General features: G+C 36.9%; 1 protein-coding gene across 2 annotated transcripts in view; it reads left to right on the plus strand.

Moving 5' to 3' along the window:
* LOC108724958 (Down syndrome cell adhesion molecule-like protein Dscam2) overlaps window positions 1-12105 on the plus strand; it is a 168003-nt gene that overhangs the window by 95812 nt on the left and 60086 nt on the right. For both annotated transcript variants that reach the window (XM_018451682.1, XM_018451683.1), the window contains exon 5: window positions 3185-3334. In XM_018451682.1, coding sequence (XP_018307184.1) covers window positions 3185-3334 — 150 coding nt within the window. The remainder of the gene's footprint in view (window positions 1-3184; window positions 3335-12105) is intronic.

Genomic DNA, 12105 nt, shown 5'->3' on the forward strand with positions numbered 1-12105 from the left:
TTTCAACGGCTGGAATTCCGCGCAATTTCCCCCGTTATAAACGTGCACACGCGGCGAGGATGCTCACGGCGCCAACAACGAAATATTGACATTGCCGGCGCGGCGCGGATGCGGACGCATCGGTGGAAAATGCACTCGTTTGAAAGTCGTAGACATGAGGGGAAGGGCACGGTGGTGAAGGGATGAGGGAGAAACTGGCGAGCGTAAAGGGAGAAACTGCGAGATATTTTCGCGCGATGCATTTTTCCACGGAGTCACGCGTACACGCGGCCGACATGCTTACGGACGCGGAAAACGCCGGCGCGCCACCGTGATATACATGCACGTCTTCCCGAGCGCGACTGCGGAAAAATGTGAGTAATCGCGACCGCAGTGAATTCCGGCCGAGGGAAAAAAAAAATGATTGGACGCAGCGCTCTCATTTACCGCGTTTCCGTCCGCTAGGTTTCTAATTCGTGTCATGTGATGCGAAAGATGCGGGTATATCCGGATGCCGACCTAAACGCGCGCAACAAATAGGAACCGCAGATATGAAACTTCCATCACGAATTACCGAAGCGTATTCTTTAACTGAGAGAGTCATCTTTCTTTTCGTGAAAAATTTCAACCGAAAAATATTTCCGGTATTATTTAACATGGAAATTTAAAACAATCCGAGAAATGAAATTTCCGAGGTACAACAATAATTAATGGGATCTTGTATACCTATTAATAAAAATTATGTAATGCTTTCGTATTCGATCGTAGATAAGCTGCATTACAGTACAACTCATATGAATTTTAATGAAGAAGATAAAAAGCTTATATCTCCAGAACAACTTTATTTACGAAGGCAAATGAAACTGAAGAACGGTGTAATATAAATTTTATTTATCGCAAAAAATTACGCAAGCGAAATGTGCATTGGGAGCCTCTACATTCCGCACATTGTTTACCTAGGAAATTAAAATTTTCCAATAACGAAGTGTTCTCCATGTTAACCGCTTTGATTAATTCTCATAATGCAGAATATCAAGTGCATGGGATCAGTAAAACGAGGAAGTGAAGTAGTCCGTTAGAGAGTACGATCGCCATTTCGAGAAAGATAACTGAAAACTTTTCGCGTGGAAGAGCTTTCGGAGAATTGGCTTTCCATGCTATAGGCCCATTAAATTCCTGCGGGATTTGATTAATGTTCATTCATTGTCGAAAGCATTCAACGTCGACGAATTTGAATTCAACTCCGACGTGTTCTATCGACTGTTCAACCATCAGGAAATTAATTCATTATGTTTCTTTTGCCGTCTCCCTCTTTTCTTTCTGCCTTTCTTTGTCTCTGTAGCTATCTATCTGTCTTTTTTCCTGCATTGCGAGAATTTTTCGGTTATTCGTAAATATATATATATATATATATTGCGAGCAATTATTGAAATTCGCAATATTAATTTCGATGGCACAGGTGTAATTACGCGTGATTGATCGATCGTTATTGATCTTGTAATATGCTATATTTGATGCTTTTACAGAGTTCGACAGTAAACATGTTTTTCGTATCTAGAATTCTCTGAATTGAAAATTTTGCCCAGTATTCTCTATGAGAGCAATGCGTTTTAAAATATAAATTTTATCTCAAAAATCGAACACCATATATTTACACGGAAAACACTTGTACGGAATGCAATTAATTAACGCCCATTGAAATAAAAAAGGGTCGTTTCACATTTCTAATATTCTTTTTTATACATGAATTTTGCGGTTGCAAGGATAATGTAATAATTCTATTTACGAATGCAGGCTAAACATATGCATATTTGTTGAATGCTTTTAGATACATTTTTCAGTCTATTGATTTGAACAACAAGCTGTTGACTGCGTTTATATTTTACCACGTGTGCCATTTATTTATTAAATATAACGGACAGCTGTATTAAGAGAGAGAGAAAGGGAAGACAATATATTTTCATTTTGCGTACATTTGCTTTGTATACGCGGAGCGTTAATTATCAATTTATTATTGAAATATTCATCAATGCAGTAATATCAGAGATTATTCTGCTTCTTACAATTTGCGTTAAAAATAGCACGAACTTATAATATTAAAATATTATTAACAATAAACACGAGTCAAATTACTAATAAACGAAAACTTGTGATCCGGTTTCTGTGTTTCTTCCTAATTTTAGTAGAAAATACAACGCTATAACATATAACAGAAAAAAGAGGGCGGAGATAGATCAGAATGCCTATTTAAAAGCTCTTTAAATAATTTTTTCGCTTCATCCTCGGGGATACGATAGGAAGCACGAGCGCGTGCAATACCGATCGTCAGTGGAATTCACTCGAGAGGCGTTAATCTTTTTTTTTTTGTAGCAGGGTATCCACCGTTTTAAGCCACCGAGTGTACTAGCAGGCACGCTCTCCCAGTGGTTACGCTTCGAATTTTTACGAGTATCGATTCTCACTCGTACCTATACTTCTTCTTTTTGCGTTCCAGCGCGTCGAGCGTGGTCCTGCTGCTGATCGTTCTTTTTATATAGGATCGCTTAAACAGAGTCCGTTCCTTCATTACGTGGGGTCTAGTTTAACGAATCATTTTCTCCGCAGCTACTATTGTTTCTCGTAACGCAATTTTTATAGCCGGCCGCTTCCGCGCGTGAGATTCGCCTGCGCACTTTTCCATTAAAGAAATTTCCATATTAATGAAAGACCAACGGAGACGAGACAGGCGCGAATATAGGAAAGAGAATGAGAAAGCGGCTCGTTGAGTCGATGAAAAATGCGTCACGCTGAGTGTTTCACGGAGTTCACGTCGCACTTTAGAGATTGGGATAAATTTAAAAAATAATTTTCCCTCCGCCGTTTCCGAATTTGCAAATACCCCCCTGTCTCATTTTTAACATGGAATATACTAATATAAAATTAATCTCTAACACAATATATTCATTTAACTATAAAAGCATTTTGATTTATAATAGAATTTCCTGTGCAATAATTCTGTCTCATCTAATTTGATATTCTACATAAAATCGTATGAAATATAATTTAATTTTTTCATTCTTCATTTTTACTGCTGATTATATTTTTCTCAAAGAGAAATTTTTTGTTTTATATGTACCGCCGAAATTATAGACAAACGATGCAAAACATTCTGCTTTTTCCCATGCAATATCGCTGATTTTCGCTTTGTTGCTGTTTCTGTCTGCAGGCGAGAAGCACCATATGCTGCCCACCGGAGAGCTGCTCATCTTCTCGGTGACTCCCGCCGATGCTCACTCGACCTACCGTTGCCGCACTGTACACCACGTCACCGGTGACACCGTGGAAAGTTCCTCGTACGCCAGGCTCGTGGTTACCGGTAAGTCCTCGTAGGACTCCTCGTAAGTCCGTCAACCCGGATCTCTTCGAGTGGAAGTCCGGAAATCCTCTCTCGATACTAAGTGAACTCCGAGATTATCACGAAGTTGAGGAAAGGAAAATACGAAGTTAACGATAAGCACGTAAAAAGCTGAATAATAATGAGGCATTAATTATGCAATAATTAACACGCCGAATGGTCTAATAGTAACAATTTGCAGGAACATCCGACGAGCGATGCTGATTACAAAGAAGTTCCGGCATTGATCTCAATCTTTCTTATTTTCACAGTAATACAGCTCAACTATTAATTATCTTAAAATAAAATTTTAAATTTATACAATATAAAATAATTCTTTTATACGTAAAATGTAATATTGTGTAATATCTTTTTCTACATATGAAATATTTAAATCGAATATCTTTCTCTCAAAAAAGAATGTAAATGCGCGTCTTTCGCGGAACTCGCAGTCCATGCATAAACGTTCCCTCGGCGATCTCTTACATCTCGCTAATCCCTTATGCTTGTTACGTTTCACGTGTTCAGGGCGAAATGTTCTAGCGGCATAATTGTGATCCACCCTGTACGTGAGCGGCCGTTCATCCGTAGCATTTCTCGGGGATGCCCAGACGCGGAATATCCCCGCGTTTTATGCATCTACTTAACTAAACACGTTTATACATGGCTCTCTCACGCTTGGCCTTCCGCACACAGCGAATCGTGATGCATTGTTGCGCATTTCCCACACGCCGCCAACCTCTGGTAGTTCAGCCTCCTCTTCGGCCTCCGGTCGCACGTGGCGCTTTCTTCATGAATAAATCATGAGTGTCCGAAATGCTAATGGCCGAAATGTTCGCCGACGATATTTCTGCCGACTCGTTGAGCCAAATGCACCGACATCGTCGAAAATATGCTCGGTATTTGAAGGGACAACGGCAGGCTGCACCTGCTATGTCCCATGCAAACAGATTCGAGAAAATCTCTTAATTTCTCTGAATTTATTAGATATTCCTTTCGCGGAAAAATTGATAAAATCTTATTTTATTTGGAAATTTTTTTTTTTAGTCGAACCATATCTTTTCAACATCGAAATTTTTCACTATTTAACTTACCTTTGCAATTTTTCATAAAAAAATTATTTAGATTTTTTAGTCACTATTTGTATCTTGTAATTAATCCGCGATTACAGCAACGAGTCATTTAGACTCGAAGCGAAAATTTTAAACAGTTGTAAAATCTGTACGATTGATGCTATGAATTTTTAAATTGTAGGTTAAAAATCGAATCTTTCTGTATCGCCGTAAGAGGTTACTTGAATTCTGTACTTCAATTTAAGCAGGACGTTTCAGAATTTAGTAATTTTCATAGTTGTTGAAGATTAAATACATATAACACGAAGATTTTGTTTTAGCAGTTTTCTAATCAATTTATAATTAATTTAGGAATGACTCGTCGCTTATCTTCTTTATTTAGCCGAATTTATTGCGGTATATTGTGTTTATAGAAACCGTCTAGGATGGTGGCACAAAGGGTATCTGACGATCTCATCACGAGAATACTGCAATTACGATCGGTGATACGAACGATCTCGTCGTCACGAGAACTCAGTAGTTTCTCCGGCGCACTTCAGCCAATGCCTTGTAGAGATGCTGACTGATAAGGCATAAAATAGGTCGAACGCGGATGAGAATTACGGAACAATGGAAGGCTAATGATGAGAGTGCACCATCTCGTATATTTTGGTCGCACACGTTGAAGCTGATAAGATGGCGAAGGAAGAGTCGGACGAGCATATTGTTCGCTTTCTATCAACATCACTCGCTGTTAAATTAACGCTTTGTGCATTTGAGAACTTGAGAGGTATCACGGACGCGAGTTACAGAAAATTCCAGAGATGCACAAAGTGTCGCTACACTAATCCTCTTTCATTAAGCGTACTTAAGGATGCTCCAGTTATCTCATTGTGATTTTATAAAATTATGTGTCGTTGATTAAAAAGCAAAATTTATAAGTTAATTCTTAGAAGAGAGTTGGAGAACTACGAATATGGAATAAACCTGAACGATACACTATTGCAACATTAGAGTAGTAATTTCTCATTTCTTGCATCTAGTGATAGCCCAATATGTGCTCAGCATCACACTATAATTATAAAACGCATACGCCGTTTAAGGGGATCCTAAAGCCGTCTATATTACCGATTAAATCGTAATTTTTGTATAACAAATACTTTTTTCCTCTTTCACAAATTCAAAAATCCTTTTCCAGGATTAAAGTATACACAGACGGTTTTAGGATCCCCTTAAGGTAAATATCATTACGTGTTTTCGATGATTTTGATATAGGAAAGAATGGAGACATTGCCAATATCAAAATTAAATAAAACCGATGAGATTATTTATTAATTATGGAAGTGTTTATTCAAAGGATGTTAGCTTCAAACATTTAACTACAATAATTAACATTTACATATTATTAATATAAACATAAATTTTGATTTTAAAAATCGATTTGGCATTGTCTCGCATAGCGGCGAATAATTCTAAACAGCAAGGGTCTTGTTTTTTTTTTAATTATAGCTTATATTGATAATGTGAATGTTAATTATTGTAATTTAAAACCAAATAACAGAAGCATCTTTTTTAAAGTCTTTTATTAATTAATAAATAATCATCGACTTTATTTGACTTTTCCCTTAGATGTTAGTAATTTCCTCACTCTCCCTCTCAGAAAGATAGATATTTTGTTATTGTCATATACAGGGTGTTAAAAAAACAATTCAGCATTTATATGGTAGATCTACAATTATTTATACAGAGTCTCGATTGTATTGAGTTTTCGCTCAATCATTTTCGAGATATAAATAATTTTGTATGTTAATATCATAACTGACTCAATTATAATAGAACGTCGTGCTAACTTTACAAATCTTACTTTTGGATATCCGTGAAGTTAGCATGCTATTCTATTAATATGAAAGGAATAATGACAGTTTTAGTAGCATTTTTCATAGTTCTATAATTCTTTGTAAAAATAAAAAAGAATTCCGCATTTTTTATACAAAAAAAACTAAAATTGGAAAAATTACAAAATCGAGACTCTGTATAAATAATTATAGATCTACCATATAAATGCTGATTTTTTAACGCCCTGTATATATTGTTAATACAAAACAATTGAGCGATCAAGAACAGTATTTTATATATTATCTGTAGAAAATAAATTTTTTGTGGGCGCGTAAAAACTGCCGATGAGAAATTGATAACGGATTGGCACGACCGCGATGAAAGAGCCTTAGCGCCGCTTTGTCGAGTCAGTGTCTTGTTTTCGCGGACGCCTCTTTTTGTTATCACCTACACCGCCATTATCCGCCCCTGTATTTTTCGCAACCTCTCACCGCTCCTCCTTTCCCTCATTGCTTTTCGTGCCAGCGACACGTCGGAGTTATAACACTTCTACGCCGCATTTTAGAGAAGCGCAGCCTTTTAGGCGAGGTAGTGGCATCCATTAAAAAAAAGCTGGGTGCAACTATGCGAATTGCAGACCATTTAGAATTGAAATTTTTAAGACCACGCGGAAAGCATCGTTTAATATGCTGTTGATCATGCGACGTAATATCGATATTTCTTTTCAATTTTTAAACTTACCTTGCTTTTAAGAGTTCAGCGTTTCTGTCGTGGAGAAAAATTATGTCCTTCACGAGGATATTTGAGAATGTTTGCGAGATGATTGTTTGCCAAACGAATGGATGGAATTTAATATCCAGTCTTTGTCAACATCCGATACTTTACAATGCTTAATAGCGTCCGTCGCGTGACTTTTTCGTGATTCAAGGCACAGAAATATTTACCTTCATTGTGTCGAAGAAAAATTTTCGCAGGCGAAAAATTTTGAAAGCATATTATCTATTTTCAACAATTCACTGAGAGAACTTAAAAAACTATTTAAAATCTATTTCGTATATAGATTTTAGGAAGCTCTAAAAAGGATAAAAAGTTTAATTTCTTTTATTTACTGATACATTTTTATAATAGTATGCATTAGAAATAGAACTTTACTGTCGGTTTTATATTAATTTTCAATGAACAAGATTGATACGTAGCCAACCGAGAAGAATGTGTAACATCTAATTTAACATGACTTGCGAAAAATCTCGTTCGAAAAAAGATACCATTTGGCACCCGGACATAACATTAATTAAGATCGCTGGAATTTTTCCAACGCTCTCAGTTCGGCTTTCAGACCAAAAGCTTCCAAACCGAAAAAACCGTACCAAACTTTTTTCCGTGCCGAGATGCATCGTGAGGATTGCCAGACTTACGAAGAACACTAAAAGTTAAATTTATGCTGAATTCTCATTAAGTAGACGAGGCGTGCTCTCGTAACTGAGAAAGCACACCAGAAGGTATCTAACTATCGACGATAATGTTAGGACTCGATCTCTACCGAAAGTTCGTCGGTGAGATAGAGCGAAAGTCATATCGAGATAGTCAACGGCTCCTTTATGGCCGCGATTCGCATCGCAGTGGAACAAGTCGAGGACAGGTCGGGCGACCCTGTTAAACCGAGCGTTAAATTAGTTCGACGGTCGAATAGTTCCCGGTGAGTTTAGCATCTTCGCCGCCTTCGTCGAGGTGATCTCGTTCTCTCGGGGATGTCTTTTTGCATCAATAGAGAGAGAAGGAAACCATAAGAAGAAGATGAGAGATAACGAGAGAGAGAGAGAGAGAGAGAGAGAGAGAGAGAGAGAGAGAGAGAGAGTGTACTTGGTACGCTGCGTGCCGGGACGCCGAATCGACGCTTTCCGACGCTTTCCTCCAATTCAGGTTGGGAGACACCAACCAAAATCCCGTGTGCAATTCACATTGCGGTCCTGAACAGTCTGCCGCCGGGTATGCGAAACTTGCGCGATTCCCTTTTATTTACGACCCAGCTCCATACGGAATATTCGGAAAAATTTCGCAAGCCAAGTAAGCGCGTCGTGAACAGACGACGAACTTCTAGAGAATAAGTTCCACGTGATGAACAATGTTGAGACTTAAACTTGAGGAAAAAACAGAAAAATTTCTTAGATTTTGCGATAACACAATAAAAGAGTACGTATGTTAAATAATATGTAGTAAAATTTAAAGAAAATATAAAATATAGTTATAATTCTTTTTTAAAGAGGAAGAGAGCACAAATTGTAATTATACAGAGAAGAAAACAGACATATACATATATTTAATTTTATTAAAAATATTTTAATTGAGATACCTGTACATTACATTTTAATGAATTAACTATTTCGCAATTGTAGACGATTAGAAACGATACGTAAAAATGGTGTAATGATAAAAACGAGAGAGATATGTATATGTATATCTATAAATTTTATATACATAGTGGATTTTAGTATAATACAATTTTATTCATCGCTTGAAATTCGATACAGTTAGCTGCAAATTTGATTTTAACATTTATAACTTTACGATGAATTCTAGGTAAATTGTTGTTTTGACGGGAATCAGACATTCAATTAATCTCGACTCAATGCACTCAGCAATTAGTATTAAAACTCGAAACACTGGAACATTGATAATTCTAGTATGACTTTAAACTCATCATCACTAATTGTACAATAGACTGAAAAATTTTTATTTGTGTAATTCTATACTCTTTTGATTATTTAAATATTGTACAACATATTCCAGCATGCAACGAACTTCGAATTTATCCTTAGACAATAAATTTAAATTTGATTAAATAATATCTAATCAAGTGCATAAATAAATCATCATCTAATTTAGTTAATCTTAATTTGATCAAAATCTTCATTAAAATTTTGTTTGAAAACACTTATGTCTTTTAGCATCTTGTAGCGATAAAAGTAGGTAATGTTGCGCATATCATTCTTTTGTAAACTTGTTTGACGTTTAAATGGCTGAAAAACATCTTTCTCAAGTTTTAATTAAATTTTTCTCCTTAAGTTCGCATATAATACGACTGAGTTAAGCGCCATTCAGAGAAATCTTCATCACATTTTACAGTAAGGGCGTTTCTTGAACGTTCTGCCCTGTTTTTTACAATTCGCTATCGCGTTTTACAAACACAGCGTGGACGGGGTGTCGCTTCGCTTCGGCGTTCGTCTGTCTGCTTGTCTGTTCGTACGCTATGCCAGTGCAAATTCCGTCAGTCGCGACTTCCTAACTTCCGGCTAATTAAACTTTCGTTGCCCGATATTAAATTCTGCCGATGTTGCTCTTGAGACGCGATGAATCGAGAGCACCGTCTTTGCATCGCTCGTCTCCCTTCCTCCTTCTCTTGCTTCTCCTTCTTCTCCCTTCGTTCCTCGTTTCTCTCTAAGAAAACCTATTTGAAAATTTACCCTCGCTTTGCCCTCCTGCGCCCCTCCATTTTCCCCGAGTCATCCTCGAACTCGCGGAAATCCGCGGAACAACTTGGAAGATGGGGTTTTATTGGACCTCCGTGGCTTCTCGCCGGTCAATGGCGGTGGAGTCTGCGAGGAAGGATAAAGCGACGATGGTGAGAGGAAAGAAGAACGTACCAAACAGAGGTCGCCTTATTGGCGGGGATGGCGAAAGAAACACAGCGAAAACGCTAAGTGCAATCCGCAGAGCCGCCAATGCAACCCTGCTTGTGCAGCAACGTCGGCAAGAAACAATGCAGCCGTCACAGCACCGCACCCTTGTCGAGCTACCGCTAACCATCCACTCCCTGGTATCTTTCAAAGATCTCTACGTTGGCATACTACTGAAGCAGTAGTTTCCAACGATGCTGTTATAAGGAATCTCGCACGATGTACTGCCATCGCAGCACAATAAAGTTCTCTCATTAAACTGTAAAGAAATATCGAATTTCATTGTATGAAAATGAAATTTCCATTTTTCATATATTATAGCGTCTTCATCTACAATAAGTGAGTCAATAAGTAATCTTAATTTTTCTTTATTCAAAAATAATAATCAAGGTGCTGTATATTAAGTTTTCATAAGCACACATATTTTTACTTACTCAATAGGTTCTGGGTTTTTTTCTCCTGCCCAAATTTCTTCACTATGTTAACTTTCAAAAAATCTAGAAAAATTTTCAACATCTCTGTTACGTTGTCAAATAGTCATTTAACTTAAACGTTAAAACCTTTATTTAACAAAAATTGAAATTTTTGCTAGGAAATTTAAAAGAAATTTTACTTGGGTTAAAAAAAACCCAGTATACTTACGAAGAGTTAAGATTACTTATCGACTCATCTATTTATAAAAAGTTCGATTAAATGTTCAATTATGAATGTACTATACTTTATATATTAAGAAGCGTGCAAAGGAGTTTCTCGTCGCGTGAAACGATTTGTTCGGAATTAAGGAGAAATATCAACGTTACATCTGGTATTCGCTGCCTGTCGCTCATTTAAGCGCATTGGCGAGATTGCGAAGGATTTGGCGGTGGAATAGAGAGAAAGAGAGAGGGAGATAGATAGAGAAAGAGCACTTTTGTGCGCTTATGTGTTCTGCCTTTTCTTCTCGTATTTACCTTCGTGTATTACATACGCGCGTGCGACGATGTCGTCGTAAAGCCAGCATAATTCAATGCAAACAGCGAGAGGCAGAAACTCTCGAAAATACAACGCCACGCGCGACGCTGAAGAGCGAAAGTATACGCGCGAGCAAACTCCATAAACGGCGACAATTATTTTCGCAAACAACACAAGGCGCAGAATTGCGCGCGAATAGAAATAAAGGATGTAATTCTGGAAACGCTTGTTATATTCGATGCATACTCTGCTTACACATAAGGGAGAATTGGCGTTTCTTACGTCTCTATTTAACTATGATTTATTTAGGTAAGCTGTTTCTTTTACTTATGATTATAAACACTGAGGCATATAATGTTGGAAAACTTGTATCGAATATAACATATTTCACATGTTCCAAACAGTTCATTCAAATTTTTGTGTTCATTTAACATAAAATGAATATGTTAGAAAACACTACAGGTATTGTGTAAAAAAGAATGATCACAAAAATGATAATGCTGACACAGTTTATAAACAAAAACTGTGGAAGTATATTTCTTTTAGTATAATTAACGTTTATATATTAAATTACATTAACACGCATTTCGCTTATTTATCTTAGAATTTACGTTTTAAAGCACATTATTTTCATGTTACACTTATAAATTATATCATTTTAACACTAGAAAACATTGAACAAAATCTTTAAATAACATAATCGCATTTTATTAAATTAACACTCGAATATATTAAAAAATTCAACACGAACGCTTAATAAAAATGCGAGTGGACCATTTCCAACACAAATACACAATGTTTTTTATCGTGTGACTTATTATTGCTTTACGACACACTAGTGACTCGTTTAAAACTCACTTCTGACTTTTGATTTAACAGCTTATTGTAGAAAGCTCATAACGATCGACGGAATGAACTCTCCTAGAATTATCGCAGATAAAGTATTCAGTGAAATAAGTTTCGAGCGCACGTTAAATTATATCGTTTTTTTTTCTTTTAGAGTAATACTTCGTCGTATCGTGCCGTACAATGGCGCCGTGGGGCCGAAGTCATAATTAAGTTTCTCTTTTTGTATCAGGACAAGTTACTCGTTCCTGCTCTTTTGTGTAATATACGTCTAGAAATGAATTATCGGACCAGGAGACCGGGCGCAATTTAATGCAAAGACAGCGCTATCGCGTTGTCCCGCGGCCACAATTGCGGCGTAAAGATAATAATTTAATCGAATAAGTAACGAGTG

This window comes from Mycetomoellerius zeteki, unplaced genomic scaffold, assembly GCF_001594055.1.
Source record: "Mycetomoellerius zeteki isolate Tzet28-1 unplaced genomic scaffold, Tzet1.0 scaffold316, whole genome shotgun sequence".
Classification (NCBI taxonomy): domain Eukaryota; kingdom Metazoa; phylum Arthropoda; class Insecta; order Hymenoptera; family Formicidae; genus Mycetomoellerius; species Mycetomoellerius zeteki.